General features: G+C 35.9%; 1 protein-coding gene across 1 annotated transcript in view; it reads left to right on the top strand.

Annotated features, from left to right (window-relative positions):
- The first annotated feature begins 10769 nt into the window (after positions 1 to 10769).
- LOC150102964 (rho GTPase-activating protein 44-like) overlaps positions 10770 to 27257 on the top strand; it is a 521092-nt gene continuing 504604 nt past the window's right edge. Inside the window, exon 1 of the mRNA XM_090397793.1 lies at positions 10770 to 10943. Within this exon, the coding sequence (XP_090253919.1) occupies positions 10891 to 10943 (53 nt within the window). The 5' untranslated portion in view covers positions 10770 to 10890. The remainder of the gene's footprint in view (positions 10944 to 27257) is intronic.

Genomic DNA, 27257 nt, shown 5'->3' with positions numbered 1-27257 from the left:
AACTACCTATCCACCAACACTCCCAAATCCCTGGCCTCGTCAATCTCCTAGAGTATAGTTCCACCAATGTGGTATACTGCTGCTAATCTTTCACCCCTTAGCCGAGTCCTCCAAACTCTCCAAATTATCCTGCAAAATTTTGACATCATGTGCATTCGCTATTGTTCTGCCCAACTTTTCATCATCAGCAAACAGATGAACAGTTCTTCTCAGATCCTTTCCTATATCGTTAATGACTCAAATTATTTAATGAACAAATTGAATAGTGATGTTCCAAGAACAGAACCCTGAGGCACACCACTAGTCACAGGCCGTCTTTTGGACTCTTCCGCATACACTCTACTCCTGAATAAACAACTCTCTGATATCTCTCCATCACCTACCCTCCTATCTATCTCACCAAACCTATATCCATTTCCATATGTTCCAGTTTACTGATTAGAATTCCACGTAGTATCCTGTCAAAGGCCTTAGCAAGGTCCAGCAGAATCACTGTAAACCCATTACCCTTATCCAGTTCAGCCGTCACTGTGTTATAAAACGTGAGCAAGCTACTGAGGCATGATCTATCCTTTGCAAAACCATGCTGTCCCCCCCCATACAGTATCCCATTTTCATCTGTCCATTCCTGTATTTTCCTCTTGACTACTTTCTCTAAGACCTTGACAACGACTTCTGATATTCTGATCGGTCGGTAATTTTCAACAGTAGTCTTGGAACCTCCTTTACGCAGTGGAACTATTCTCCCCTCTTTCCGCCTCCTCGGGACTGACCCGAGACTCAAATTAAACAAAATGGTCAAGGGCACTGATAATTCTTTAGCCGCTTCACGTACGACACGAGCTGGTATACCATCCAATTCCAAGATGTATTCACATTAAGGTTTTGTAATAGACTATTCACCACTTCATTCACAACAATTCCCGTATGAGCTGTTGGTTCCTTCATTCCTGCAATATCACCACCTGGGTGATATACTCTTGCAAAGTGCTTGCTCAGTAATTCCGCTATATCATCTGATTCAGTGACCTCCCTACCATCGGTATTCCTTAAAATCATTCTGCCGTGTACAGTTTTTTCCTTGCTTGCAGCATATTGAAAGAACTGTTTGGGATTCTCTTTAGCTTGCATAGCTAGTTTCCTTTCATAATCCGCTTCTTTTGCTTTTCTTACCACACTCGTTTCCCTTCTGGCCTGCGCTTTATACCGTTTGTGTGCCTGCAAGTCACCTTTCTCCTTAAATTCCTTCCACAGTTGTTTCTTTTTTTGCAGCTCAAGCTTAATAGTGTTATTCATCCATTTAACTCCTACTTGATTTACTATTCGGACTCTAGGTATACGGTCAACCATTACCTTGTGCTAACGCTCGTGAACCACCTCTGCACTATCAACATCCCAGCCCCTTGCAGTTTTACGTGCCATGGCATTGAGCCAAGTAATCTCCTAAGCTTCTCATACTTACCAGCCCGGTAATTCCAGATGTACCCTTCCACACATTTAGCCACCTCACAGGTCAAGACCCTATGCTACTCTCACCGATTGGTGGCAACGTAGTCACACTCAAATTCTCAGATGCAATTATTAGATCAAGCACTCTCGAACCCTTAATGTTTTCCATTACATGCTGTCTCAGATAGTTATCCCTTAATAACTGCATAAAATCCACTTCCTTCCTCCCATGTGTCCTCTCCTCCTTCCAATCAATGTTACCATAGTTGAAATTCCCCCATAATAATTATCCTCCTTCCACTCATTGCGTCTATTTGCTTATGCATACTTTCTCCACCATCTATTCCATCACCTGGTCTATAGCAGCACCCTAATATATATTTTGTTCTGCTAGTCTCAATCTCACACCAAATAGCCTCAACTGTGCTCTTTTCCTCTATCCTGTAGTTCAACTTCTATTCTCCTTGGCTGCAGTTCATCCGCTATCATCAATAACACTCCTTCCCCCATTTTAATTCTCTCTGTCCCTCCTGAACACACTATATCCCTCACATTCTATCCCACTAGCTATATCATCTTCTGTCACCTCCTGAACACACTATATCCTCACATTCTATCCCACTAGCTATATCATCTTCTGTCAGCCATGTTTCACTAATGCCAATAACCTGTGGCCAGGAATAGCCAACCAAAGCTAAAAATTCTTCCTTCTTGTTCCTAGCATGAAATGAAGAAGCCCATTAGTTCCACCCCATCTTGATGCCTTATAAGTACTAGCTCGGGCATATTATACACATTCTTACACTCAACTGCCTCCTTGAAGTCTGCATATCCCCCCCCCCATCCTTAATAACTCTAGTTTCCCTGATTCTGCACATCCACTTTCACTTCATTCAACAACACTTTTTCCAGTATCCGCACACCAAATCCATTCAGATGCAAACCATCCATCTTGTATAAATCCTTTCGCCCATCAAACTCACTCCAAAACTCCACATTACTCATCCTGCATAATCTACACATAGAGTCATTTGCAATTATGGCCCTCCTCTACTCTTCCCTGTCATACTGCGGCAACAGACTCACTGTCCTATACGTTAGGCGAGTGAACTTTACGCACTTGTTGGTGAATTTCTGCACTATTGTTTTCCGGCAACAAAATTTGTATCACACCACGAACTTCGCAACAGGCGGATTTTTATTTTATTATTCGTAAAAGACAACAAATGATAATGCACGAAAGTAAAATATCAACGGCTAGTTAAAGAGTTACTCTGTGCTACTACAACGCATGCGCGACCTCTATCTTATATCTTATTTGGCGGTAAATTTTGAACAGACCTTACTTTCAGGAAGCGCCTCGTACAATATCTTTAAATGCGTTATACAAAATCGAGTTCAAACTTTAATGACTGAAATAACAGAAGAAAAGATGAATTAAGCTTTAGACTTAGGAGCACTGCTATCAGAGTTTTACAGTTAATTCCCAGTACTTTTCAGCTAGGCTATCATTAGTATTGCAGTTTTATTGACTTCCAACAAACATTGAATTCTATCAACAAGAATAAAATGAAAATATTTTGAAATCTATAGCACTTGACTCTGAAATACAAATACTGTATTCATTATGAATTTCTATAAAGATACGAAAGTAACTGTAAAATTTCACAATTTGCCTCAGGGTGTGGATTGGACCGCACCCTGAGGCAAACAATTAAATATCGCCCCCGATGGATTATAAGACAAAAATATAAGAAAATCTCCAATTTCTCTTTTGTTTTTATTATGCAAAACGATTACATAATAATATAAATTAAATGTTTGCTCTACGGGATATCGCATACTGTTTATAAGCTCTTCTAAATTTAAATTATAAGCTATGTCCACCTCCATCGATTTAGCTGCTAGACCAACCAATCTTTCTTGGGTCATTGCTGTTCGCAAATCATTTTTAATCAGTTTAAGCCTAAGCTGACACACTACTCATATCCATACACAAATACCCATCAACATTATAACATTTACAGACAGACTTTAATATAATTACTGATTGACTCATGCGTGATTTTATCATACTAACAGCAATAAATCTCATCTCATCATATTTAGAAACCCTTGGATGTCCATAGTCTCTCACACCTATCATTGAAATATCCAACCTCATATTGTCCAAAGAGGGGGAAAAAAAAATCTGTCCTTGCTCAACAATTAAGGATGTTACAAATCTCAGGTACGTACACTTACACGTTGACTACAATATGCAGCGGAACTCGTGCATATAAAATCACTACCTTCAAGATATATTACCTCCATATATCTAAAAAATATCTAGGCGAGACTATACAGAGATAAAGTATATTTTGCTACTGTTCTGCGCTACAATACTTAATGAAAAATATAAGCCGATTACAAAACAGGTCTGGCAACTACAGCTCCGAAGTATTATAAAAAGAACTCTTCTTTTCCAACCATCAACACATTCCACCAATCGACTTCTGACTATACCAGATCTTAGACATTTCACTATTATGTTGAGACACTTTTTTTCCAAAATATACCGAACAGAAATAACTGTCCCAAAAGCTGTGCCATGGTGGCCAAGAGAGAGAGAGAGAGAGAGAAGTAGTAGCAGCAGCTTGAGACAAAACTTTTGCTTCATACACTCTACACTGAAGTCCGCAATCATTAATAGAACTAAGTATGACTTTGAAACTCACCATTTGTGTCAATGGCGGTCGTATCTTCCGGTTCGTTGCAAAAGCTATTCAGTGAAATTTCTGGTCATCCGTTCTGCGACTTCTCTCTCTCTCTCTCTCTCTCTCTCTCTTTCCACCCCTCCAACATAACTGTAGCATCACCTGATGATAAATCAAAAAAATCAACTACTACCAAACTGCTTATAGAACTCGTCATTCGACAACAGATCAATTATTCCATTTCTGCCAAACAATAATAGACTCATTTCAGGAAAAACCAACAAAAAAGACAACTGCCATATTCCTTGATATGACTGCTGCTTTTGATCGTGTTTGGATCAAAAAATTAATACAAACAATACATGATATTGGAATTAGAGGAAACGCTTTAATCTGGATTGCTGATTTCATCAGAGGAAGAAAGATCAAAGTCAGAATCAATACAGCAATATCAAAAGAGCGGAGAACCTGGGCTGGTGTTCCCCAGGGCTCAGTACTCAGTCCCTTACTATTCCTTCTATATGTCAATAATATTCATCCCTACCTTACAGAAGACACAAAAGTAACTTGCTATGCAGATGATATAGCCATCTGGCACACTAGTGCTAAAATCAAAGAATCAGAGGAAATTCTAAACAAATCCATGAGAGGATTAGAAAAATGGTCAAACGAACTCAAACTTAAAATCAACCCAGACAAAACAAAACTAAGTACATTTAGTACAGACAGGAAAAATAGACATTCCTACAATCCCAAAGTCATGATCAATAACAAGCTAATTGAAAAAGTCACAAATCCAAAATACCTTGGTATTACGCTTGATCAGGAATTACGTTTTGCACAACACATCTCTAACACTTCCAACAGAGCTCTAAAAAAATTAAATATACTGAAAAGGCTTTGTGGAACAAATTGGGGTGCAAAGCCAAAAATCCTCAAAACTACTTACACTACACTAATAAGGCCAATAATGGAATATGCAGCACCTATCTGGTCACCTTCGGCTTCATCGGTAAAGAAAAACCTAGACAAAATACAAGCAAAAGCATCCAAGATTATCATTGGTGCAGTCTCATCCACTAACAACATCAGAGCCCAACAGGAATGTGGGCTTGACCTGCTGGAGGACAGACGAAAATTTGCCACCATAAAATTCATAAATAATATCAGAAGCTACCAAAGTGATCATGTCTCCCTAAAAACCTATGAACATTGGAACCAAATTTGCAGACTTCACAGATCATCGACTTTACAATATGATGACACTATCAGGAAAGAAATAGGTCTTGATCAGCTAAATGTCCACATAAACAAAGAACCTCTATTTTCCAGTCCTTTACCTTCAAATACCTTCATAAATCTAAACCTTACCAAACTCTGTACAAAAAAAGAACCAAAAGAAATGCTTAAAGAAAAAGGCCTAAATACCATCAACCTTCTTTCATCCTCCAAACAGGTTATTTGTTATACCGATGGATCATCAGACACCAATATGATTAATGGAGGCGCTGGTGTTCTCCTTCTACTCCCGAAAGGTGAAAAACTTTCAATAAAAGTTGGATCTGGGAGAATCGCTTCCAATTTTACCAGCGAACTCTACGCAATAATTAAAGCACTAGAAGCCTACTTAAATCTATCATCATCTCAACAATCTGAAGGAATTATAATTTACAGTGACTCAAGATCAGCTATGGAGGCAATCAAAAATGGCAATACCAAGCTCACACAAGACATCCATAAACTCTTAAATCATCTAAAGTGTTTAGGTAAAAGTTGCATTCTACAATGGATTCCTGCTCATGTAGGCATTGATCACAACGAAGCAGCTGATAAATTAGCAAAAGAGGCCAGAGAACTCAACCAAGAAACTCATATGATAACTCTTGCTGATGCCAATGCACTAGCAAAAGCTAAACTAATTCCATTGAAATCAGTGATACAACATCAAATTCCCGAGATCAATGCTGACAGAAGGACCTCCACTACGATAGCAAGACTACGAACAGGACATTATAGAGGAATGAAGATCAATACAGATGATACGAGAACATATAGAAACTGCAACAACTGCCCCAATACGGAACTGACACCCACTCACATCTTTACCTGTCCAGCAATTACAGCAGCCTTGCAAGAAATAGATCCTAATCCTGAACAACAGCTCTATACAAACAAAATCACAGACATAGCCAAAGCAGTACGAGGAGCGCACGGAAACATCTAAGACTCTTCAAAGGACAAGACAACAACAACAACAACCTGATGATAAAGTTAACCATAGTGCCACCTAATGGTCTGCCTTCCACCCTTTTAACTGGATTGCTGTTTACTCTAATATCGTTCACTGCACCTTACCCTGGAGGGTTTTCTTTCTTCAAAGTTTTCAAATAATACAGGTGTTCCTCAGGGTTCTATTATTTCAACTACTTCCTTCCTCACATATTTAATCGACTTTTACTCACTGACTGCAACCCGATTCACAGTTTTTCTGATTTTAGCATTCTCCATTCTCACACGTACGACAAACCTTGCAGTGCTCAAACATCTCACGCTTCAAGATCATCTACTATCAGTGCGCTAAAGACTGATCTTCATGCTATCCTTCGATAAGGCGTCGACGTCTAGTCACGTTAACTACTTCCAAGTCATAATTTTGTGCTTTTTCTCGCAACAGTGACCTTGGTTACCACATCATTATCTTAAATAATGCTCTGCTTAACAGTCAAAATCAGATCTCGCTTCTTGGACCGATTCTTAGCATTTCATGATATACCCACATTACTTCTATAGCACCCTTGGCTTCAAAAAAATCTTTGCATCATTTTCATTCAAGACGTTACTTCCCATATCGCCTACTACTGACTTTGTTCAAATCGCAAATCCGCTCTAACTTGGAATACTGTTCTCACATTTTTGATGATGCACATAATCTCACTAAAAATTCTTGATGCTGTTCAGAAGAGGGCATTTTGGCTAATTGGAAACCCAGTACTGTCGACAGGGTGTAGCATAGAGGCAGCCTGCATCACGGCGCGGCTTAATAAGGGCACTCGTTCAGCCATATTCCGGTAGGCGTCGTCGCTACTCTAACAATTCCTGTTAGCGTAGCAAGTGCGGAAAGAAATTTTTCCAAGCTTAAACTGATTAAAAATTATTTGCGAACAGCAATGGCCAAAGAAAGATCGGTTGGTCTGGCAACTATATCGATAGAGGCGGACATAGCTTATAATTTAAATTTAGAGGAACTTATAAGCAGTTTTATTGTGCGATATCCCTGTAGAGCAAACATTTAATTAATATTATTATGGAATCGTTTTGCATTAATGCTTCTCTTGGAATAAATATCAAATAGCAATTGGAGATTTTCTTATATTTTTGTCTTATAATCCATCAGGGAGGATATTTAATTGTTTGCCTTAGGCGGCGACCCTGTGGAAACCACTCAGTTCGGCCACTATCTCACAGTGAGCAAATTTGCACATATGTCTCGTTTAGATATTTTCATGGGCACTGTTCAACATAAGTAGCAGCCATTATGCCCCCCCCCCCCCCAATTTCTGCTAAACCTACGGAAACAGAAGCAGCTGCTCAGCATCCTTTTGCAGTTGAAGTGCCGACGCCACAAAACATTGCTATTCTCATTCATGTTTCATTCTATCTATCTTGGTTCTGTTGAACGTCCCTTCACATGAAGTATTTTCCAGACTAATAACCTCCAACTCTTCAAAAAATAAAAATAAATAAATATAATAATAATTATTATTACCACATTACTTTTCTCTTAACCCTTGAACACACACGGCATTTATTCGCTATAGGCTTTTCGGCCTCGATGTGTGAGAGTGATACAAAAATTTAAAATGAAAAATATCATTAAAAAAAAAAAAAATATATATATATATATATATTTTTTTTTTTTAATGATATTTTTAGTAGGTTGGTAGTTGACTAAGGTACTCAGCTATCATATTAAGTAGGAATCGTGATCGTGTTAGAAAGAAAAATAAAGAGCCATGTGTGCGGGGGGGGGGAAATATAATTAAAAACTCGCTGATTTGCAAAATAATAACGCTTAGTATGGATATTTCAACTGAAGGTGAGTTAACCAGTCTCATACGGATGTAGGCCAGAGAACACACGTTAACAGGGAGAGAGAGAGAGAGTCTGCCGATTGGACTGGATATTGCATGGCTTCTATAGATGTTTTTTTTTATTATTACATATGATACAACATTACATACATTTGTTTACACATGATACATACATTTGATTACATATCATACATACTTGATTACATATTTTTCTTTTAAAAAAAATTGAATCTTTTTTTAAAATTAAAATTATGATTAATATTGTGATTACATATTTACAACATAAGATTACCTATAAGACTATTACACTTTTTTTTTATATAATGTTCGTCAAGTAGCTTTATTTTATGGTCCTACATGTTTCGCCAATTTTTTCTATCGGCATCTTCAGGGAATACAAACTAGTAAGCTATATGAAGGTAACAGACTAGGTTATAACTGACGGTTCAAATTCATACAAAAAATTAGTTTTGTATGAATTAGAATTTGATGATGCACATAATCTCACTAAAATTCTTGATGCTGTTCAGAAGAGGGCATTTTGGCTAATTGGGAACCCAGTACTGTTTTATACATATTTACATATGTATAAAACGCTTTATTTTATGTTTTAATCTTATGTTTTATATTTTTGTAAAAAAATATAAAACATAAGATTACCTATTTACAACAGGTAATCTTATTTTAATAATTTTTTTTGTAACAATGAAATTCGTACAGATTTTTTTCCTGTATAATGTATTAATAATAATAATACAATATTTATTTATTTAACAATGAGTTATATATATCTTTACAATTTTGATTTTTTTAAAAAAAAATCTTGGATGAGATGTAATTTCTCAGCTTTCATCCTCGAAGCTTATTTATATAATAATAATAATAATAATAATAATAATAATAATAATAATAATAATATTCCCATCCCAAAACCTTAGCATTAGTTCTGTATAAGGGTTTCTTATTAAAATGAATTAAATGAACTGAAAATTGTAAAAATATAGATAAATAAGATTACAAAAAGCAAAGCTAGTTTTGAAGTATTCTGGTTTTGTACATTATTAGTGGTGTCCGGAATAAACCATATTTTCAGGTTTACTTAAAGTAATGTGGTAATCTTCCATGGTTTTAGATAATCCACAATGAGTCTCTGACTCCATGGAGGTCAAATGATCATCATCATCAAATTCCTGCCATGTACCCTCAAGGGGTGTACAGGATATGATAGTACTACATGAAAAAAATTACATCATTACTAACTTCCTATCTACAATTTTCCTCCAAATCAGTCTATTACTGTCAAGACTCCAACATTATCAGATCTTATATTTCTATCGTCTAAGGCACTTTGTACCGTATCAATCCACCTACATATCTTGGTCTTCCTCTGGGTCGTTTTGCAGCCAGCCTGCAGAGAACACTTGTTTTGCTAATCTTTCTTCGCCCATTCTGTTTAAGTGACCATACCACCTGAGATTAGCTCTGCTAACGCATTCCTGGATATTGACAATTTCAAGTTCTTTCCTAATATCCTCGTTTTTAATATGATATTGCCATTGATGCCATCTGTTCACGCCTATAATCTTTCTCAGGACTCTCATATCTGCAGTCTCTAGTCTTTGGTCAAGTGTTTTACTTCTGACCCAGCTCTCAGATCCATAAGTTAAAACTGGTTTGAATACTGTCTTGTATACAGCTAATTTGATGTTCCGACTAATTTCTCTCTTATTCCATATGAATTTATTCAATTGACTTCCTACCATACCAGCTTTGTTGATTCTGTTGTCTATTTCTATATTTAATTTACCATCTTCAGTAAAAATCGTGCCTAAGTAGCTGAAATGTTTCACTTGTTCCACAGGTTCTCCATTCACAACACAGTTGACATTTTCAATGATTCTGCCTATTTTCATTGTCTTTGTCTTTTTATTGCTGACCTTCATACCATATCTATTACAACAGCTATTCAATTTAGTCAGAGAATCTTGCAGACTTGTAGCGGATTTATTTAGAAGTATAACATCATCCGCATAAAGCTGACATTATGACATTGAGGTCAAATGTTAATAATAATAATAACGCTGTTAAAAATGCTAACTACTCCTAAAATATACAGATAAATAATATTACAAAAAGCAAAGCTATTTTTAGAGTATTATGGTTTTGTACATTATTAGTGGGTTCCGAATAAACCTTTTTTTAGGTTTACTTAAAGTAATGTGGTAATCTTCCATGGTTTTGGAAAATAAAAATGCTGCTATTTCTAGAAACTTGCTTCCCACTCCGTGTGGATTATTTAATCTTCAGTTCTTAAGGCGTATCAATTTAAGTTACTAATGGGAGAAGCCGCCCACTTAGTGAAGTACGTGCGTTAAACAGATCACATGTATCTTTGGAGAGAAGTCTGATGATTGGTTAGAGAGTATTCATTTTAAACCAATCAGCACAGTCACACTTAAATCGGACGTCATATCCTTAATTTTTCATTGTTCTGTAGAAGTTCTGACACATGTGAAGAGGGGTGTTTGGAATCTTGAAGAATTAGTTATGCCAGTGCATTTGTTGGTAATGTTATTAATGAAGTTAAGTGATCTTTGCTGACGAGCAAAGTGGAAACAACAGTATTTTGGATTCTCTCTCTCTGTTTTTGCACAATGAAGAAACAGTTTCTCCGTTTTAAACAAATAACTGATCAAACATTTCTTCGGTAAGTAATGTCTCTTCAGTATGTTTTTCTGTTTATTTGAGTTAGAACTAGTTCTATATAACAAATATCTAATACTTGGATGATATATAGTTTGATGCCATCTTTTAGATGGTTGTATAAAGTGTTAATAATGAGTTTCTTGGTAAATATTTTTTTAAAAATTTAAATTAAAAAAAAATATTTCAAATGTAAAACGATACTGTATATTCTTCCTTAAAAACGCAGTTTTTTTAGTTTTTTTAAAATAATTAATAATAGATTATTGAAAAATGAAACTCTGATCAAGATTTTCCTTGGAATCCAGCAAAAATATGGGATCATGGTCAAAAATGTGCTTTAAGATATATTACATACAACTAAAGTTTTTTACCATCCCTCCCCACCACCACAAAATAGAATTGTGGTGGTGGGGAGGGATGATAAGTGCTACTTTAAAATTTTTTTAAAGTAGCACTTATCAACAATTCTGTTCCTTACTCTCTAGCCCAACACGCACTAATATGCTATAGTATAACCTCTCTCGTGTAGGTTATTATTATTATTTGACACCTCCAGGGAGTCCAAGGACTCATCGAGGGAGAGTGTGCCAACAGCATCGAACGATTAGCCCCTTCCAACTATTAACCGCGCTCACAGTTACTTAACTGAGCCATTAGTAGCAGAGGCTCTACCAATCGACCAACCTTTGCCGGTTATATATATATAAAGAGTATGTTAGGCTCTTATTTTATCATAAAATTTTCGGTGGAATGAACATATCACCTATTAGGATCCTGTGATGCTTGTGTTTTATCCTTCAAGTAATTCGCAACACTAGCATTTGCTCTACTTGGGAAGTCAGGATATTACTTTCTTCATATTCACTGATTCTCTGTATAACTCTTTCCGTTTGTCATTTTAACTAGCAGCAAGAAAAGTTTTTAATGTGATACGCATTTCATTTATATCCTGCAGTCATTCTTACAATTTGTTAGTGATTGTGAGTGTGTTTGGGGATATTCAAATATCTTGATTTCTTTTCTGATAGGGTTCTATCTTCTCCCTGCTAATTTCCTTGAAATTAAGGAGAACAGAGAATAAGTGTGGGAGTGTAAATGAAGTTTACAAATTTTGCAGACATAATGCATTATGTATTAAAATGTGCAATAATGTATTAAAATATATAAAACAGATTGAATCACATAATAAGTGATTGCTTCCTGATTTACGCTTAAACGTAAACTCACACTTTATTGTTCAGGAGTGTGAAACCACATCCGACAGCATCGGTTGATTAATGCTGGGCTGGTTGGCCGATTGGTTAGCGTATCCGCTCTCCAGCCCAAAGGATGCGGGTTCGAATCCCGCCCTGGGCATAGATGTTGTGATTGTCTGTGAAAATTCTAGTGGTGGTGATGGTAAGCGGTAATTGCCGATCGTTGGTGGATTTGAGTGATGGAGACAGAAGGCTGTAGAGCAGGTGCCCTCCTTTGATGAGTCTTTGGACTTCCTGGAAGTATCAGATAAATAATAAAAAAATCCTTATTCAGTAGGTAATTATGCCAGGGATATTTTAAAAGGAGTCTAGACTGCTGCTTGGCTTAATTGGCTTCTGTTGATAAAACACACATGGATTAACTTCACATCCAGCAACAGTTTTGAAAGTGATCAAAAGAAGTCATATGTTACCCGATATTGAGTGTATGAGAGACATTTTTCCCATGTTCTAATGAATGAATGAAAACAAATGTGCATATAAGTCTACTAGAAAAATTTGGTTGTTAAACAAAACTGTGATTTTAGTCCTGTCAGCAATCACTTGGGATGATTCTAGCCACCAGAATTCAGAATTGAAAGTGCTACCAGGAGTTGGTTGGTTGGTTAGTTAGTTATTCACATTCGGCATCACCGAATGTTATATGGTCACTCCAGTAACACATAGGGTTTTGGGAGTGAAGCCTTCTGCTAGAAGAGGTGGTGTTAGTAGAACAATCACAAACATCAGTGCCCATGGTGGGATTCAAACCCACAGCATCTCGGCTAGAGAGTGAATATGTTAATCACTCAGGCAACTAGGGATTGAAAACGGAAATTTACCTCCACCAAACAAATTTTACATGGCACTAATGAGTATAAGCATTTTGTACTAGTGAAGGAAACTTTGACTGGGTGAATATTATGCAAAAACAATTTAAGACACCTTTGTAGTATGCAATTCAGAAAAATGATGTGATTCATAATAAAACTAATTTTGCTTTGATGAAGCATCTAGAATATCTATTTTGCAATTCTTGACCTCATCTTTGAGATTTCTGGGTGTCACCAGTCTGCTTAAATTTGAGGTACAAGGATACAGATTTGTTTTGAGTACAGCTGTCTTGCACAGGATGTTTCAGAATGGGCTGGTGTACATGTTTGACAACAGATGAGCAAAGCAGAAAATATATATTATATATAGGATATTATGCCCAAAACAGTGCTAAAATCTCTAGATACCTGAGACAGCAAATGAAGTGTAGGCCTTATTACATTTCAGAGAGTTTTATTTATTTTATAAGTACTTTCTATCAAGATATGTAGCCATGGTAAAAGTAGTTTGAATGGAATACATGGCAAAAAAAAAAAAAAAAAAAAATCAATACAAATGAAATGTTAATATAATATAATAGTATAATGTACTGAATTAGAGGTTTGAGTTATTTGGTTCAAAGTACTATTTGTTCAGTAATATGACAAATAAATTTTAATCATTTATTATATGATTTATATATTTTAGGTAGGATATGAATTTTATGTTTGACTACCCCATGTTTATATAAGGCCTGAAGCAGCTTGAAACAAGTTCCATGTTTGGTCTCTATAGCAGGGTTTCCAGAGTGTATGAAAAATAAATAAAAATGCAAAACAATTAGAAAAATTAATTAAAAAATAGAAAACAAATCTTAGCCCACTCATGATTGGGAAACACATAATATATATACACACCTAGAGGGGGGGTCCTGTCCCTCCCCCCCAAAGAAAAAGGAAAAAAACACTAGAAAATTTTCCCCAAATCTTTTCCTAATTAAAATTCATTTTTTTTTTTTTTTATTTATGTTGTGTCGTGTCTTCTATTTCTATACTACTTATGAATTAGCGATCGTTGCAGATGCTCAGTCATAGGTAGTAAGTATGCATTCTCAAATTGTTTACTCAACTCGGCCCCCTCCCCAAGATTAAACCCTTAGTGCACTACTGTATATATATATATATATATATATATCGGATCTCTTCATGTCTGAGGACTCGTGATCTTCCTGATGATGCTTCGCCATTTCTTTCTCTCCTGTGCTTCTCTTATTGCTTGTTCTAATTTAAGTCCAGTGATTCTTGATATTTCATCAATCCACCTGTAGGATGGTTTTCCTCTTTTTCTTATCCCACATGGTTAACCCTGGATGATTATTTTTTTCCAGGCAGTTGCCTTCCCTTCTACATATGTGTCCAAAATATTGCACTATTCTCTTGTCAATTATGTTTATTAGTCTTCCGTGGATATTCAGTTCTTCTAGGATATTTTTGTCTGTTCTTTTTTCTTTCCAGACACTCTTAACAATCTTCTCCAGCACCAGAGCTCTAACACCTCAATTCTTCTTCTGTCATGTTTTGTCGTTTGTCCAAGATTCAGAAGCATAGAGAAAGATCGAATAAACTAAGGTTTCTACAAGCTTAATTTTGGTCTTTCTGGAGATGTGCCTGTCTTTCCAGATCTTAGTTAAATCATTCATCGCTTTCTTAGCTAGTGCCGTACTTCTGCTTATCTCTTTGTTACATCCATCTTTTTTTGTTATTATCACTTCAAGGTAATTGAAATTGTCGACAATTTCAATTCCTTCTACATCTATCTCTTTTGCATTGTTTATAACCATTATTTTGGTTTTGTCTTGATTTATTCGTAAACCATGACTTAAGCTTTCCCATTCTAATTGAGTTAGGATGGATTTTAATTCCTGTTCATTTGTTGCTATTATCACTGTGTCATCTGCGTATCATAAGTTAGTGATTGTTCGGCCACCTAATTTAATGCCTCCATTCCACTTTTTTAGAGATCTTTTCATTATAGTTCTGTAAAGGTTGAATAGTAATGGTGAGAGTATGCATCCTTGTCTTGAACCTTTATCAAATTGGAATGCAGGGGATATACTGAGTTTTCAGTTCTTACTGTTGCTTGATTTTGTTGATATAAGTTTTTTACGAGGGTTACTAGATGGTTTGGTATTCCTGATTCTTGCATGATGTCCCATAAAATATCCCATCTCATACAGTCAAAGGCCTTGGAGTAATCTATAAAGCATAGATAAAGGCCTAAGTTGAATTCCCTTGCTCTTTTCGATTATTTGTCTGATGGTGGAACTGGACTAGTTCCACCATTATCCCAATCTACAAGAAAGGCAATCACAACAAATGTGAAAACTACTGCACTATTGCCCTTATTTCACATACCAGTAAGATTTTACTACACATTATCAAGGAAAGATTACAAAGCTTTATAGACCATCAGATCTCAGAAAAGTTGAGGAAATAGATCTATTTCCTCAACTTTTATCCTTAACCTTCTTGAATAAATCTGTTATTTCATTAGAGTTGGAGTGTCTTTCTATTTCTTTACAGATGTTTTGGATATAGCTATTTTTTATCTTTTTGACAAGATTTTTTAATAGCTTTATTGAGATTCAGGTAATTTGAGTTTTGCCAATCTGTTGCTTTAATTTATATATATATATATATAAATTAAATTCAAGTTTTTCTTCAGTTGCATGGAACATTAAGCATTATCATAGATAATTGATAACTACAGAACTCCTCAAGAGGAAGGTATTTTAAAATGTATCTTTAGAATTCTACAGTCACTCTGTATGCCTTTTTGTTTGATTCAAAAGCCAGTATATCTGGCTTCAGTAAAGGACAAATTGGACCCAATTTTACATGCAGGTGTTCATCTTATCCTGTGTTCCCAAAGTCCTTCAAGCTATGTACAAACAAGAAATACAGTTACTAGTAGTTTAGAACAATGAGCAGACATCACCAACTTGGATCTAAAATTTAGCTCTGATTTTATACATTAAATTAAAATCAAACCAAAAGAAATATTTGCTCTCAAATACCATGTTATTCCTGCTACAATAGAAAAAGACATACTGAGTAATCATGTTTTCCAATCCATACTAATTGCCTAATAGCAACGCCAAGTTAACATCTCCAACTTTCATGTCTAACTACACTGATCCAGTGAGTCAGATTGTTGTCACTATCAGTTTCACACAATTTGTTCATATGCCTATCTAATACCATAAATTCTGATTCTGAATGTTCTCAGTTCTTCACCCTCGAACCCTTCTTTACCAAAATGCTTTTGAGCATACTGCAGATAATCAAATGGTGGCATAAACTTATTCATAATCTATAAAAAATATTTTCAGGTTTAAGCCAATGGAAGTGTGTGTGTGTTGGGGGGGGGTAGGAAAGCCAGTCAAACTATGCACAAAAAAAGATGTACTCTTTTTTGTCTATCCTGTAATTCACAATTGTAGAATTTGATTATTAGAATTTGGAGAGAAATTAATATAGTGTTTGAATGCAAAGAAGAAAGGCAAGGACATTTTGAGCCAGAGTAGATAAAACAGGGGGGAATTCTAGGTTTGGCATTCTCAGACACAAGTTGTCTGATCTGATGAATTGTATTGTCCTTGTGACTCAAAGTACCTATGTAAATTATTGGGTATTTAGGCTGCCAGTTAAGATTTTATTACAAAAAAAAAACAAAAAAAAACCAGATGGGTTTGAATTACTATAAGTAGTTCATAAATAGTGTTTAGACTATGATGGATGTGGAAACTTTTATTGACGGTTTCTCTATTTTATTTTTATACAGTTCTTCACTGAAGAACTGTATGGTATTTTATATTGTCTTTCAATCTTAAGGAAAGGAAAGAAGAGTTAAATACAGAGAAGGGAACTCATGCATGGCAGATTAAAGACTTGTGAACAAAATATCCATATCGAGGAAACCCAATCTCCTGTTCAGGTGTGTTCTCAACAGCGCTGTTGACAAATCAGAAGGCTTCACTTCCTCTGACAGATAATGCCAGAGGAAGTGAAACCTTCTGATTTGTTATTATCAAGGTTTGGTTCAGTGTACCATCTAGCAGCCAGACTGTGAAACCATTTTATTGCAGTATCCTTAAATGGAGGAGTGTCTAAATCACAACACTTTGCTTGTCATGCCCTTGTAAGCATATCACCTGCACTGCATATGATGTGAATGTAAGGGATGGAGAAGATTTTTTGTACAATAGGCTATATTGGTAATTTCTGTTTTGTAGGACACATGACAATGGATCATAATGACATAAGTTAGCATCACAATATGGTTATTCAAAGAAATGGTAGTAAATATCAACTATTGTTTCATAGCCAAATAGCAAACAAAGTTTGCCTTTGATAAAAACTTTAATAAAAGTTTTGAATGACAGAGTGTATATGGAACATTGAAGTTACTTTATTGCACTGCTTAAAAAACTCTGCCCTTGAAGTGCATAGGTTTACATTTTATAAGTGCTTTTGATTAAATGTTTCACTACCATAATAGCTATTTTGAACTGTTGGTCCTCATCAGAGACCAAGCAGAAATCTTGTCAGAGTAAAAATCATGTTTTTGATACTGTAGGATCCATGTCAAAAGGTTGCACTGACATGGATACAACATTTAGCACCTTATGGACTTAGAGTATGCACGTGAACTCTGTGAGGTCATATGCAAGTGAAACCTTAATCCAAAGATTTACGATTTCATCTTTATTTGAATAGTTTTATTATGCCCAATTGAAGCCTTTGCACTCTTTCCCCTAAATGCTTGGGATTTATACACTGACCAAATGTTCATTTACATAAAATTTTTTTGGCATAGAATTTTGGTATTGAGAATTAGGTTAAGAGTGAAGATTTTGTTTTCCTAAAGGCCTTTTTAGTTTGCTGATGAAGACCTGAATATTCAAGATAGCTATCAGGCAAATAAAGCTTTGAATAATCAAAAGCACTAATAAGATTTGAACAGATGGGCTCCTGTACAGAATTCATTAATGTTTTAGTGCATCGGTTCCCAACCGATGGTATGTGCCCCCCCCCCCCCCCAGGGTACGTGCTGGGCCGTTCACGGTGCACGAAAAATAATCAGTAATGGAAAAACAAGTAAAGTATTGTAATTTACAAGTAAATTATTGTAAAATAGTTTACAAGTAAAGTAAACTATTTTACATTAAGATAGGCACTGAACAAAATTGTCACTATTTAAAAACAGCTATTTTAAAAACAAGGGGTACAATTTATAGAAATGGGTTTAAAAGGGGTATGCAAGTGGAAAAAGGTTGGGAACTGCTGTTTTAGTGCAATGTCTACCAAGGGAACTCTGATGCCAAAGGTTGTAATTTTAAAGTTTTTTTTGCTATTTGGTTTAAAAACAATAATGGATAATCAAGGCATGTTCAAAAAAGACTGAACTTTTGCTATAAAGACTTTATTGCTCATTTTACAACATTTTAAGCACTGTCCCCTTCAAAGTAGTCCGTTCTACTGGCGATACATCATTTCCATTGTTGGAATGCAGTTTTTGTGATGGCATGCAGTTTTCTTATCTCATTTCCCTGAATCTCCTCTATGGTTTGGAAATGACATTCTTTCAAAGTGGTTTTAAGTTTGGGAAACAGGAAAAAGTTTGCTGGGACTAAGTCTGGAAAATAGGGTGGATGGAGTACAACGGAGGTCTGATGTTTTGCTGGCGCATTGTCGTGAGGCAACATCCAAGTCTGGTTTTCCCACAATTTGGGCCTTTTCCAGTGCACAGCATCCCTTAAATGTGCTAAAACTTCCTGGTACAACTCTTTGTTTACCATCTGACCACATGGTACAAATTCATAATGGACAATGCCTTTCCAATCAAAAAACACAACCAACATCACCTTGATCTTTGACCGACTTATCTGTGCTTTTTTTGGTCGAGGAGACCCTTTCCCCACCCACTACAACAATTGCATCTTGGTTTCAACATCATAGCCATAAACCAATGTCTCAATCTTTATGAAGTTTGCAGCAAAATTTCACGCACGCACACACATTGTTCTTCAATCTCTTGTTGTCACTAATTGGACGAACAGCTTGTGCATGTGATCACTTCAGCGGATGTAACTCGATGACTAATGCTCATAGCAGAAGGGGGAAAATGGCAGTTTGTTGTCAAAACCTGTCGCTAGGTGCGCTTGGTAGCTGCAGCTGCAGCACACTCTCTGTGCCGTTGGTGCACTATTAAAAAGTTTGCTCTTTTTTTGAACATGCCTTGCATATTGTCTTGTAACCAAATTGAAGGCTCTAGATGGGAGCCTTCCCTCAGAAAACAGAGCACCATCTTTAAGAATATTTGGAGTTTGCAATATTATTAAAATGACAGTTTCATTATTTAATTTGAACAAGATTTTTCCTAATCTTTGATTGAAAAAAAAAAAAAAGAGTAAGGAGATGCTGAGAGAGTGCAGAAGTGAAATGCAAATAGCTCTGTTTTGTCTTTTGTTATTAGGAATCACAAAAGTACAACTGCTATTTCATTTTAAGGCGAATTTTGAGTTTTTCAAAGTTTGATTCTATTTGTTGATGAAATTTTTACACACTTCAATGTTTATTGAATGAAGGTGGGAGACTTTTTCATCCCATTTTTGTGTGTTTCTGTTTATTTTTAAAAAAAATTATTAAAAGGTCCTTAATGTCCACTTGTTGGAGAAACAGAATTGTTAGTTGTATTCAAGGCTTGAATTCAAGATAAAAAATCAGCAATACTTGCAAGTAGTTAACAAAAACTGAACTTCACTCAAGCTTACAACTAAAGAAAAGCTATCAGCATATTGAAATTTGTCTTTGAAAGAGCAAAATTATGATATGGGCTCCATGGGGGTTGCTTCCTTGTGGTAACATTTCTAGTTTCATGATACAAGACTGCCAGAAGAAGAAGAAAGAATATAATTTGATTCTAGTCACAAACTGGAGAAGCTTTTTTCTTTAGCTAATCTTTGCGCAGGTAGTTTTTTCTGTACCCAAAGCTCAGATTTTGCACTCAACGATAGAACAAATTTTGAAGAGTCGTTTAATCACCAAAATAACCAAGTATATGGTCATATACCCTGGATGGTTGCATAGCATCCAGGATTCAGAGAGGTCATCACCCTGCATCAGTGATGGTTTGGTGGGATGATGTATCAGGAGTATCCAAGTTGCATTTCTGCAAGAAAGGAGTCTAAACCTCCACCCAAGTTGGAAAACACTGAGTTGGAATCTGTGATACAGCCCCTGAACTTTCATGGTGGGCAGTGGTCATTCCAACAGGACTCAGTCTCTGCACACAGCAGTGGTTGTAGGCGAATATGCCCTACAAAATAGAACAGTATTTTGCATTAGTATGAAATTAGATGCAAAGAAGCAATTATTTATAATATTGACGTAGAATAGACTGGACACCTCCAATGAGCAGAATGTACTTCCTGGTCTCATATATCCATTAAAAATCAAAATATTTCACCAACAATAATGATAAAAACAGTTATTCACAATTAATTGTGCTATGTAATAAAATAATTGACAAAAAAAGTATTCTGCTCAAGGCAGATAACGACCTTTTCTTTTTGTAGTGACTGCTTATTTTTACATCATTTTACATAATAAGGGTTGAATTTTGTTTTTATTGATCTGCATTTTTCTGCATGAGAAGTTTTACTGATAAGTATTTTATCGATTCCAAATATTAGGAGCTAATGAACTCGCTTCATAACTGCATAGATTGTTTCTTTGATTGTTAATGCAAAGTGACAGATCTGGTTGCATATATCCATTTTTGAAGTACAGTATTATTATTATTATTATTATTATTATTACTACTACTACTACTACTTAACACCTCCAAGGACTCATTGCGAGAGAGCACTCCACTCCGCTATATCATCTCACCGTCCTCCCTACTACGTAATTTCCCACTATACATAGCTATCATCACCGCTAACAACAGTACAGGAAAACCTCGCTTAACGCGAATTCGATATGCGCGATTGAGCGAATGATAATATTTCCCACTTTAAGCGAGTGACTAATCAGTTAACGCGATTTTTTTACTTCATGCGAAATTTTTTATCGCCAATTAGCATCGAGCGGAACATTCATCGAGCTGGATCTCATTCAGAGACATAAAAGTGATGCTAGTAATACAATGATTGTGTGAGACCTGGGATACAGCGAGTCTACAGTTTGAACTATATTAAATAAGAGCAAAGAACAAGGAAAAGTTGCTACTGCTTCTTTAAGCATGCAGAGTACCCGAAATAGAAGCCATTTAATGATCGAGATGGAGCGTCTTCTATCACTCTGGATTGAGAATTATAACGAAAAAAAGAATACTTTTTAGTAGGAATATTCAGGCAAAAGCTCTTAATATTTTTACCTCATTGAAAGAGACCAAATTTCAAGAGGAATGTGAAAGCTTTACTGCGAGTTTAAGAGGGTTTGACCGTTTTAAAAATTTGAACTGGACCGCATAACGTAAGAATAACTGGGGAATTTGCGGCCCAGTTTCCTGAAGAATTGCAAAGAATAATTCAGGAGGGCCATCGTCAAATATTCAACTTTGATGAAATTGAAGTTGAAATTGAAATTCTCCCACGATGAGTCTTTTGACTCCATGGAGGCCTGAATAATAATAATAATTGGTCTCTTATTGCCAACAAAAACTTTCCTAGCTAAAACTGAAGCATTTCAACCAGGATACAAAGTATCTAAAGATATCTTACACCTTTATTAGGAGGCAGTGTAGAAAGCGACTTTAAACTCAAGCCAATGCTAGTATTTCGTGCGCAAAATCCAAGATCAAACATTATTGAAGAAATCGAAACAATTGGAAAAGAACTTGGATTTAATGAACTGGATAATGAAGATGTGAGAAACTTGCTCGATTCCCATTCAGAGCATTTAAGCGAGAATGTCTCCTTCAACTAGAACAGTGTTTCTCAAACTTCAGATATCCACGTACCCCTTCTTAAATTTTCATTATTACCAAGTACCCCCTAATTAATTAAGTAATTAAAAAATAAATTCATTCGTGAATTAAAATTAATAAATTAATTTACAATATTAATTAAAATTAAATATCTATTTTATTTGAATTTATATGTTCATGCCTCGCCTACTCCCCGTATACGGGAATAAAAAGGCGTTAGATGATTTTTTTTTATGTAAACAAAAAATATGATTTATTTTTAAATTTTCGTTCTCTAGAGATGTCAGACGACACACTCATCAATTTCATTTGATCCAGATGCAATATCAACGTTTTCTTGTTGCTTACAGCTACTTGTATTTGCTATATTGCTCTCTTTTGGGGGTTTTATAAATCCAATCTTTAATAAATGATCCATACGTAAGAATTTGAAAGCTAAAAAAAATACTGTATTTATTCAAATATAACTCTAACTTTTTCCCCAAAATTAAAGCTAAAAAATCGTGTTGCGAGATACGTGCGGGAATTTTCGGAAACTAAAGTTTTCAGAAAAAAACTGAAAATGGTGCAACTTACCAAGAAGCTCCTACTCGTTATCACTACTTTTGGCATCGAGAAGAGTTTCTTTGTGTGCATCGTCAAAGTCATCTTCTTTCCCATTATTTCAGCAAAAATTACCACTAATTTACAAGACTTGAGATACGTAGGTCTATACAGCAGTTTCTGTTGAAGAGGGGATGTGATTCATTAGTTAATGCTGTTTTATCCCGGTTGTTTCTAATTGCACTGTTTCTTGAAAATATAATGACTTCTTTAATTATGCATTGCCGAAATTTGCCACGTACCCCCTAACGACCTTTCGCGTACTCCAGGGGATACGCATACCACACTTTGAGAAACATTGAACTAGAAGAACAATGTGCACATGAAGAAGAACAAGAAAAGAATGTTACGACTAAGAAGCTAACTGCAGAAAAACTTGAGCTAGTATTCAATCACATTGCGTATGCTAAGGAAATTTTGTTTGATGCTGATCCTGATATGGAACGAAGCTTCGAAAGTCTACGGAAATCTTGAAAAAGTCAAGCACGATTCAAACATCTTTACTTAATTTTTTGGAGAAAAAGTAGCTCAATAAAATATTTAGGCATTAAATAAAAATTTAAGCAATTAATTTTTATTAACTTTGATGATTTTAGCCTCTAATATAACTTATGGTGTATTTTTTCCCCAAATTTACGCTAAGTGATCTATGAATTATAATTATTTCTATTTTTTATTGTATTCACTCAACACGATTTCGCTTAGTGTGCATTAATTGATGGATTAATTAATAGCGTTAAGCGAGTTTTTTTTTTTTTTTTTTTGTCTATAAATTGCGTGTGTTCTTATGACTGATTTGCTTATACGCGAGATGAAAAACTTGTTTCCGGGAGAAAAACCGATCTCCATATAAGGTCTGTTAACTCACCTTCAGTTGAAAAAGTCCATATATATATATATATATATATATATATATATATATATACACAGATTGACTCGGTTTATGAATATGTTAATAATTTTAATCACTTAAACACCGAGATATTTAAGAATAAAAGTTTATTGGTAAGCCAACTTCGTCAGGTGTCAAAGTACAAAGATTTATACAAAAAAGACCGACAGAAATATTACACACTAGCAACAACAGAGCTATATAAAAAAACACCAGTTAGGTTCAAATTGGAGTCCGTGCTTCAGTTCTACCTGCATTTATACGCGTGCGTATGATCTCGCGAGAACTCCAGCACTGAATAGCAGAGCTATGCGAATCTGGCAAATTCTAGCTAAGGTTGTTATTCATGTGGGTAGAATAGAGGGTGATTTCTTTTGACTCCAGGATACGTCTTTTAAGCTCATCATAACATTTGTGAATATTAGAAGTTTGATTCCAGTCTATTTGGTGTTGGTGACCTTCATCAGATTTTACAGAGAACAAGACGTGGCTGGCGAGGGCACTGGCTCGGATTCTATTATAAGAGATCTCTCTTTTGTGCTCTTCAAGACTGAGAAAGATTGATTTATCGGTCTGCCCGTAGTAAGGCTTACCACAACTACAAATAATTCTGTATACTCCTGGGAAATGAAGATGGTAATGTTCTTCTTTTGGCTCACTAAGGATAGATCGGAGTTTAGGTAAAGCAGAGAAGCATGTTTTAATGTCGAACTTTTTTAAAATTCTAGCCAGTTTCGGGGGGAGAGAGAACTAATGTAAGGAAAGGAGATGTAAGCTCTGGGGATAGTAATATCTTTATTAGTTTGTTGACGACCGTGAAAAAGAAGTTTCTCAATACTTCTTGGAGCGAAACCATTATTGACAAAGGTCTTTTTGAGGAAATTAAGTTCATTTTGAATTTCTTCGTCGTCTGATAATAAGGATCCGGCTCGATGTGGAAGAATAGATATAATGCCATATTTCTGCGGAGAGTAGTAGTGAGAGGATGCCTGAAGGTGTTGTATCTGTATATGTTGGTTTCCTGAAGATTGAATTTTTAATGTTATAAGAGCTTCTGGTTAGCTTTATGTCTAACAAACAAAGACAATTGTTAACTTCTAGCTCAGAGCTGAATTCGATGTTGTGATTAAAGTTATTTAGATGATCTAAGCAAACTTTGAGGTTGTCTGGGCCGTGTTCTCGTATAAGAAAAACACCATCAATGTAACGGAGCCGGATTTTAGGTTTCAGTGTGGCCGAACAAATTGCTTTGTCTTCGAGAAATATATTTGCTAGCACCGGGGTAAGCGAACTACCCATGGCTAGACCGGTGTTTTGTTTGTCGGTCTTGTCTTCGAATCTGAAGTAACCTGAGTTGACACAATGGTTAAGTAAAGCGAAGAGCTTCTTTGATAATTTGTTCTTGAGAAGAGTGAGAACCTCCTGAGTTGGAACATTGGTGAAAAGCGAAACTACGTCGAAGCTTTCCATCATGTCCGATTTCTTCAGTTTGAGGTTTTTGATCTTGGAAACAAAGTCAGCTGAATTCTTGATGTAATAAGAGGATTTACCTGTGAGATGTTTTTAACGAAGAGGCGAGATATTTAGATAAGTTGTATGTGGGCGATTCGGTGTCTTCAGCTATGGGTCTTAATGGAGTATTTATTTTGTGAAACTTAGGAAGGCCATACAACCGTGGGATAAGAGGATGAACGGATCTGAGCGAAAGGCGGATATCCCTTGGTAATTCCGAAGTTGATTTTAGAAGATTGTTGGTCCTATTATGTAACTATTTCAAAGAATCCATCAAAACAGCTCGGGCACATAGAATTTACCATAAGGCAAAACTAGATCTATCGGAACGAATTGTCGATAGTAATCGCAGTCCGGCTTCTTTTTTCACAAAGAAAAGTTCAATAGAAAACCCCTTAGAGGCTTCCTTAGACAATATGTCATGGAACAACACGAAAGAAATCAGCGCACTTTTGGCTTCAAGAACCCAAATCATAAACTTAAACTTATCAGAAAGTTCGATTCTCTCAGACGTACACAGAACGTTCCTCCTCTACTTATGTTTCCTCCTTTTTTAAAAAAAGTAGTTTTAATAAATCTTCACATATCATCACAACAGCGGAAGAAAGTGTTCTTGCAAAGGTACTCAATTTCGTTCTCGCTCCTACATCCATTCCTAAAGGGCTTTTCTTTTTCTCACTAAGATAGAAGTTGCCTCCTTACTTTCAACCCAAGACGGAAACCTACTATGGATGGAAGCTATTTTCATAATAAATAATGCGAAACCACATGACAACGTTTCTAGTGAAAGAGTGGCCATTAAAAAACTGAGAAAGAACAAAGACATTATCATCTTACCAGCTGACAAAGGAAATGCCACAGTCATTCTTAATAAAAACAGACTATCGCAACGAAATTCTTGAATTATTAGAGGCGGATACTTATTCTGAACTTAATATGGACCCTACAAGAGAGTTACATAATAGGACCAACAATCTTCTAAAATCAACTTCGGAATTACCAAGGAATATCCGCCTTTCGCTCAGATCCGTTCATCCTCTTATCCCACGGTTGTATGGCCTTCCTAAGTTTCACAAAATAAATACTCCATTAAGACCCATAGTTGAAGACATCGAATCGCGCACATACAACTTATCTAAATATCTCGCCTCTTCGTTAAAAACATCTCACAGGTAAATCCTCTTCTTACATCAAGAATTCAGCTGACTTTGTTTCCAAGATCAAAAACCTCAAACTGAAGAAATCAGACATGATGGAAAGCTTCGACGTAGTTTCGCTTTTCACCAATGTTCCAACTCAGGAGGTTCTCACTCTTCTCAAGAACAAATTATCAAAGAAGCTCTTCGCTTTACTTAACCATTGTGTCAACTCAGGTTACTTCAGATTCGAAGACAAGATCAAGAAACTAAACACCGGTCCAACCATGGGTAGTCCGCTTTCCCCGGTGTTGGCAAGCATATTTCTCGAAGACTTGGAAGAAAAAGCAATTTGTTCTGCCACACTGAAACCTAAAATCTGGCTCTGTTATATTGACGATGTTTTTCTTATATGGAAACACGGCCCGGACAATCTCATAATTTTCTTAGATCATCTAAATAACTTTCATCACGACATCGAATTCAGCTCTGAGCTAGAAGTTAAAAATTGTCTTTGTTTGTTAGACATAAAGCTAACCAGGAGTTCTGATAACATTAAAATTTCAATCTTCAGGAAACCAAAACATACAGATAGATTCCTTCAAGCATCCTCTCACCACTACCCTCCACAGAAATATGGCATTATATCTATTCTTGCACATCGTGCCAGATCCTTATTATCTGACGACGAAGATATTCAAAATGAACTTAATTTCCTCAAAAAGACCTTTGTCAATAATGGTTTCGCTCCATAAAGTATGAGAAACTTCTTTTTCACGGTCGTCATCAAACTAATGAAGATATTACTATCCCCAAAACTTACATATCCTTGCCTTACATTAGTTCCCTCTCCCCAAAACTGGCTAGACTTTTAAAAAAGTTCGACATTAAAACGTGCTTCTCTGCTTTACCTAAACTGCGATCTATCCTTAGTTAGCCAAAAGAAAAATATCACCATCTTCATTTCCCAGGAGTATACAGAATTATTTGTAGTTGTGGTAAGCCTTACTACGGGCAGACTGATAAATCAATCTTTCTCAGTCTTGAAGAGCACAAAAGAGAGATCTCTTATAATAGAATCCGAGCCAGTGCCCTCGCCAGCCACGTCTTGTTCTCTGTAAACTCTGATG

The sequence above is a fragment of the Typopeltis vanoorti genome, chromosome 9 (genome assembly GCF_054136105.1).
Source record: "Typopeltis vanoorti isolate ZY-2024b chromosome 9, IOZ_Tvanoo_1.0, whole genome shotgun sequence".
Taxonomy (NCBI): Eukaryota; Metazoa; Arthropoda; class Arachnida; order Uropygi; family Thelyphonidae; genus Typopeltis; species Typopeltis vanoorti.
This window is presented reverse-complemented; position numbering and strand designations above follow the sequence as displayed.